General features: G+C 37.1%; 1 protein-coding gene across 1 annotated transcript in view; it reads right to left on the bottom strand.

Moving 5' to 3' along the window:
• Window positions 1-7,500, bottom strand: part of LOC128641615 (perforin-1-like) — a 44,339-nt gene that overhangs the window by 8,121 nt on the left and 28,718 nt on the right. Inside the window, exon 2 of the mRNA XM_053694153.1 lies at window positions 3,107-3,473. Coding sequence (XP_053550128.1) covers window positions 3,107-3,473 — 367 coding nt within the window. The remainder of the gene's footprint in view (window positions 1-3,106; window positions 3,474-7,500) is intronic.

Raw genomic sequence — 7,500 nt, 5'->3', positions numbered from 1 at the left:
TTGTGGTTTTTGCACACGAATAGTCTGGATGGGACTTTCTTTTTTGACCCTAACATAAACCCCAAGTCTAAACACCCCTAATCTGCCACCCCCCACATCGCTGACACCTAAATAATGTTATTAACCCCTAATCTGCCGCTCCCGATATCGCTGCCACTATACTAAAGTTATTAACCTCTATTCCCCTGCACCCCAACATCGCCCGCACTATAATAAATCTATTAACCCCTATTCCTCCGCTCCCCGACATCGCCACCACTAAATAAAGTTATTAACCCCTAAACCTCTGGCCTCCCACATCACTACCACTAAATAAACCTAATAACCCCTAAACCGCCAGCCCCCCACATTGCAACAACCTAAATTAAACTATATTAACCCCTAAACCTAACCCTAACCTTACCCCTAAACCTAACACCCCCTAACTTTAACATAATTAAAATAGAGCTAAATTAAAGTTACAATTATTAACTAAATAATACCTATTTAACACTAAATACATATTTACCTGTGAAATAAAACCTAAGCTAGCTACAATATAACTAATAGTTATATTGTAGCTAGCTTAGGTTTTATTTTTATTTCACAGGTAAATTTGTATTTATTTTAACTAGGTAGATTAGTTAGTAAATAGTTATTAACTATTTACTAACTACCTAGTTAAATAAATACAAACTTACCTGTGAAATAAAACCTAAGCTGCCTTACACTAAAACCTAACATTACAAAAAATAAAAAACACTAAAATTACAAAAAAATAAAAAAACCTACCATTACAAAAAATAACAAACAAAATTATCAAAAACACTACAAATTATTCCTATTCTAATACCCCAAAAATAAAAAACCCTAATCTATAATAAACTACCAAGGGCCCTTAAAAGGACCTTTTGTAGGACATTGCCCTAAAGATAACAGCTCTTTTCCTACAAAATAAAAACAAACACCCCCTAACAGTGTACAAACCCCTACCCCCAAACCCACAAAATAAAAATAAAGTAAAACCTAATCTACCCATTGCCCTGAAAAGGGCATTTGTATGGGCATTGCCCTTAAAAGGGCATTCAGCTCTTTTAAGAAATGCTCAACCCCTAATCTAAAAATAAAAAAACATTACACAAAATAACAAACAAATTATCCAAAATAATAACAATTATTCCTATTCTAATACCCATTAAAAAAAAAAACACCCCAAAATAAAAGAAACCTAATGTAGAATAAACTACCAATAGCCCTTAAAAAGGCCATTTGTAGGGCATTGTCCTAAGTTAAACAGCTCTTTTACCTGAAAAAAAATACAAAGACCCACTAACATTTGTATGGGCATTACCCTGAAAAGGGCATTTAGCTATTTTGCATTGCCCTGAAAAGGGCATTTAGCTCTTTTAAGAAAAGCCCAAACCCTAAACTAAAAAAAAAAAACACCCAAAAAACCTTAAAAAAACCTAACACTAACCCCTCATTAGGTACTCACAGTTGCTGAAGTCCAGCTTGAAGGATCTTCATCCTGGTGGCTCCATCTTCATCCTGGTGGCTCCATCTTCATCCAGGCGGCATCTTCTATCTTCATCCCGGGGGCGTCTTCTATCTTCATCCAGGTGGCGCAAAGCGGGTCCATCCTGAAGACATCCGGCGCAGAGCATCCTCTTCATACGGTCACCGCCGAATACTGAATCTTCGATGCAAGGGACGTGATTCAAAATGGCGTCCCTTGCATTCCTATTGGCTGATTTGATTTTGGAAATTCAAATCAGCCAATAGGATGAGAGCTACTGAAATCCTATGGGCTGTTCAAAACAGCCAATAGAATGAGAGCTTCTGAAATTCTATTGGCTTTTCAAATCAGTATTTTTTATTTTTTGTAATTAGATACTTTGTAATTTTTATAGTAATTTTAGGATTTTTTTAATGTGTATTTTAGTTTTATTTAATTGGTAGTTAGTTTATTTTTAGTTTAATAGTTATATTAGTTTGTTAGTTTAAACTTAGTTTTTTTTTAATTTGTCAGGTAAGTTTTAATTTAATTTAAGATAGGGAAATTGTAATTTTAATATAAATTTAGGGGGGCATTAGGTTTAGGGGTTACTAGTTTAAATTAGTTTATTGCGATGTGGGGGGCTTTCGGTTTAGGGGCTAATAGGTTTATTATAGTGGCGGCGGTGTCAGGGAGGAGCGGTGTAGGGCTTAATAACTTTAGTATAGTGGGGGGCGATGTGGGCGAACGGCAGATTAAGGGTTAATAATATTTAAATAGCGTTTGTGATGCGGGAGGGTGGCGGTTTAGGGGTTAATAACTTTAGTATAGTGGCGACGATGTTGGGGAGTGGCAGAATAGGGGTTAATAACTTCACTATAGTGGGGGCGATGTGAGCGGATGACAGATTAGGGGTTAATAATATTTAAATAGTGTTTGCAATGTGAGAGGGCGGCGGTTTAGGGGTTAAGAACTTTAGTATAGTAGCGACGATGTCGGGGAGCGGCAGAATAGGGGTTAATACATTTTATTAGTGGCGGCGATGTCGGGAGCGGCAGATTAGGGGTTAATAAGTTTAATATAGTATTTGCGATGCGGGAGGACCTCGGTTTAGGGGTTAATTGGTAGTTTATGGGTGTTAATGTACTTTGTAACACTTTAGTTATGAGTTTTGTGTAACAGTTTTGTTGCGTAAAACTCATAACTACTGGTCTCCGATGGCGGTACGGATCTTAGCCTCACCTCAAAACTTGTAATGGCTGCGCTATGGAAGTCCCATGAAAAAACATGATTTTTACGAATGCGGGACTGGCGTTGCGTTACAGGCTAAAAGGCTTGCGGTACAGCTATACCGACAAGACTTGTAATGGCTGCGGTGCTATTTTAACGCTAAAATTACAATTTTTTCAGCGTTAAAACATGAACACACAACTCGTAATCTAGTTTTATCTATTACAGTAAACTGTCCCTTTAAATTATATTGCCACCTTGAGAGACATGTACCTGCTATATAAATTATTTATCAATATGGTATTTAGAACGCAAATGATTGATGCCATTTGAAAAAGAATAACTACAGAGACTCAGTGCTTGAGAACCTAACTCATAACTCCATATAGGTTCATCACTTACCTGCCAGCTTCTCTCGTTGAAGGTCTGATGGAAACGTTCGCCTTTTGTCATGTTCTGATTTAAATGTTTGCAAGAGTTTGCTTTGGCCCCAGCTTCTACTTTCCCTGTCAAAGCAGCATTTATCTCAATGTCCAGACAATCTTTTAATTCATCCACTGAAATGCCGTCCATGGCTATCTGACATGTCCTGAGAGCAGTGACATCCAAGGCCTCACCTCCCACCTCTGCTTGACTGATGTAGTGGGTGCCATAGGTTTGGATCAGATGGCGGTACTTGTGTTTTGTCCTGTTGTTGTATGAAGTTGGTAGCATGTCTAAGGCCTTCTTAAAATGACTGGTTAGCTGAATTATATGACCAAGGCGAAAACTGTTTGATACAAAAAAACTAAATATGCTAGAATATAAATTATTAATTAATAAAAATATAATAATTTTTTAAAAGTGATTTGATTTCTACATTCTACAAACAGGTAATCTATAAAATTAAGCAAAATTTTATTGCAAATTTGAAAATAAAAACAAAAGATTTGTCATAGAAATACATTTTTGATTGTGTAGACAATGATCCACAAGGTCCTATTTCAGATTTCAAACCTTCAAAGCACCTCAACAATGCACCTCATTATAACTAAACCCTCATCCCTATAGACTTTCCTAGATGCCACCTTCCATTTGCTTCTAACTTACACCTCTCAATTCCTCTCATGACCACCTTGCACACCAGTCTTCAGGACTTCTCACAGGTTGCCCCAATGCTATGAAACTCTCTCCCTCAGTCAGTCAGACCCCCCTCCCATAATAAAAACTTCTCCTCCTTGAAAACCTTCCCTTTTAGAGAACCTAACCTTATAAGTTTATCCAAGAACAATTCTGCAAACCAGAAACTGATCAACCCCAAAGGATCATAGCCTACAGTCAACACTCACCACAATCAACTCCCCTACCTTGTGTCGTCAGCTAACACATAGGGGCTCGATCCGATAAAAATCGTCGCCCGCAAAAGCCGGCGACGCCAATATTTGCGCTGGTTTGGTATCACATATACGGCGTAACCTAGAAGTTACGCGCGTATATTTCTGCCGTCGCCCGTAGTTTTTTGGGCCATAGGCAGGTATACCAAACCAGCGCAGTTTGGTATCCAATATACAGCATAAGGACTTACGTGGCGTAAATGGAGAAATCTTACTCCATTTTCACCTCGCCACAAAAAGCAGCCGTAAGAAGCCTTACGCTGACTATTGGAGCCCCGTAACTCCCTAAACTAGCTGCTAAATAAACCTAACACCTAACGCATGCGCAATGTCTATCTACCTGTCAACCGCGATCCCCCGCCGCTATCCTTAATAAAGTATTTAACCCCTAAACCGCCGCTCCCGGACCCCACCGCTATCTACATAAACTAACCCCCTACTGTGAGCCCCTAAAACCGCCACCATCTAACTGATCTATCCCCTAATGTGAACCCCTTACACCGCCGCCATCTACCTTATCTATCCCCTAATCTGACCCCTTACACCGCCGCCACCTATATAAAAATTATTAACCCCTAATCTAATCCCCCTATACCGCCGCCAGCTATATTAATATTATTAACCCCTAATCTAATCCCCCTAAAATAATTATCTCTATTACCAGCCCTTAAAAGGGCCTTTTGAGGGGCTTTGCCCCAAAGGAAACAGCTCTTTTGCCCTATAACCTGCCCTCCCTACACCGCCGCCACCTATATTAATAGTATTAACCCCTAATGTAAGCCCCTTACACCGCTGCCATCTATATTAAAATTATTAACCCCTAATTTAATCTACCTACCCCGCCGCCAGCTATATTATCTATATTAACCCTAAGTATATTATAGTTAATATAGTTATTACATTATATATATTAACTATATTAACCCTAATTATATTAGGGTTAATATAGTTAATATAGTTACTATAGTATTTATATTAACTATATTAACTCTATCTAACCCTAACACCCCTAACTAAATTCTTATTAAATAAATCTAATTCATATTATAAACTAAAATATTCCTATTTAAATCTAAATACTTACCTATAAAATAAACCATAAGATAGCTACAATATAATTAATAATTACATTGTAGCTATGTTAGGGTTTATATTTATTTTACAGGTAAATTGTTAATTATTTTAACTAGGTATAATAGCTATTAAATAGTTATTAACTATTTAATAGCTACCTAGTTAAAATAATTACCCAATTACCTGTAAAATAAATCCTAACCTAAGTTACAAATACACCTACACTATCAATAAATTAAATAAACTACAAATATCTATCTAAAAATACAATTAAATAAACTAAACTAAATTACAAAAAAAACAAACACTAAATTACAAAAAATAAAAAAAAGATTACAAGATTTTTAAGCTAATTACACCTATTCTAAGCCCCCTAATAAAATAATAAAGCCCCCCAAAATAAAAAAAATCCCTACCCTATTCTAAATTAAAAAAAGTTCAAAGCTCTTTTACCTTACCAGCCCTTAAAAGGGCCTTTTGCGGGGCATGCCCCAAAGAAAACTACTCTTTTGCCTGAAAAAAAAACACAATACCACCCCCCAACATTACAACCCACCACCCACATACCCCTAATCTAACCCAAACCCCCCTTAAATAAACCTAACACTACCCCCCTGAAGATCTCCCTACCTTATCTTCACCACGCCGGGCCGAACTCCTCATCCGATCCGGGCGATGTCTATCCAAGCGGCAAAGAAGAAGTCTTCATCCCGGCGATGTCTTTATCCAAGCGGCAGCAAAGTCTTCTTCCATCCGGCATCATCTTCCATCAAACGGCATCTTCAATCTTCTTTCTTCGCTCCACCGACGCGGAGCATCCATCCCGGCCGACGACTGAACGACGAATGAGGTATCTTTAAATGACGTCATCCAAGATGGCGTCCGTCGAATTCCGATTGGCTGATAGGATTCTATCAGCCAATCGGAATTAAGGTAGAAAAATCTGATTGGCTGATTGAATCAGCCAATCAGATTCAAGTTCAATCCGATTGGCTGAACCAATCAGCCAATCAGATTGAGCTCGCATTCTATTGGCTGATTCAATCAGCCAATCAGATTTTTCTACCTTAATTCCGATTGGCTGATAGAATCCTATCAGCCAATCGGAATTCGACGGACGCCATCTTGGATGACGTCATTTAAAGGTACCTCATTCGTCATTCAGTCGTCGGCCGGGATGGATGCTCCGCGTCGGTGGAGCGAAGAAAGAAGATTGAAGATGCCGCTTGATGGAAGATGATGCCGGATGGAAGAAGACTTTGCTGCCGCTTGGATAAAGACATCGCCGGGATGAAGACTTCTTCTTTGCCGCTTAGATAGACATCGCCCGGATCGGATGAAGAGGGTGGTGGGTTGTAATGTTGGGGGGTGGTATTGTGTTTTTTTTTCAGGCAAAAGAGCAGTTTTCTTTGGGGCATGCCCCGCAAAAGGCCCTTTTAAGGGCTGGTAAGGTAAAAGAGCTTTGAACTTTTTTAATTTAGAATAGGGAAGGGAATTTTTTTATTTTGGGGGGCTTTATTATTTTATTAGGGGGCTTAGAATAGGTGTAATTAGCTTAAAAATCTTGTAATTTAGTGTTTTTTAATTTTTTGTAATTTAGTGGGTTTTTTTTTGTCATTTAGTTTAGTTTATTTAATTGTATTTTTAGATAGATATTTGTAGTTTATTTAATTTATTGATAGTGTAGGTGTATTTGTAACTTAGGTTAGGATTTATTTTACAGGTAATTGGGTAATTATTTTAACTAGGTAGCTATTAAATAGTTAATAACTATTTAATAGCTATTATACCTAGTTAAAATAATTAACAATTTACCTGTAAAATAAATATAAACCCTAACATAGCTACAATGTAATTATTAATTATATTGTAGCTATCTTAGGGTTTATTTTATAGGTAAGTATTTAGATTTAAATAGGAATATTTTAATTAATAATATTAATATTAATTAGATTTATTTTAATAAGAATTTAGTTAGGGATGTTAGAGTTAGATAGGGTTATTATACTTAATATATAAATAATATAATAACGATATTAACTATATTAACCCTAATATAATTAGGGTTAATATAGTTAATATATATAATAACTATATTAACCCTAATATAATTAGGGTTAATATAGTTAATATAGCTGGCGGCGGTGTAGGGGGATTAGATTAGGGGTTAATACATTTATTATAGGTGGCCGCGGTGTAGGGGGATGTAGATTAGATGCAAAAGAGCTGTTTACTTTGTGACAAAGCCCCGCCAAAAGCCCTTTTAAGGGCTGGCAAAAGAGCAGTTTACTTTGGGGTAATGCCACGCAAAAAGCCCTTTTCAGTGCTATTTGTAGGGTTAGACTTAGG

Source organism: Bombina bombina, chromosome 11 (assembly GCF_027579735.1).
Source record: "Bombina bombina isolate aBomBom1 chromosome 11, aBomBom1.pri, whole genome shotgun sequence".
NCBI classification, from domain to species: domain Eukaryota; kingdom Metazoa; phylum Chordata; class Amphibia; order Anura; family Bombinatoridae; genus Bombina; species Bombina bombina.
This window is presented reverse-complemented; position numbering and strand designations above follow the sequence as displayed.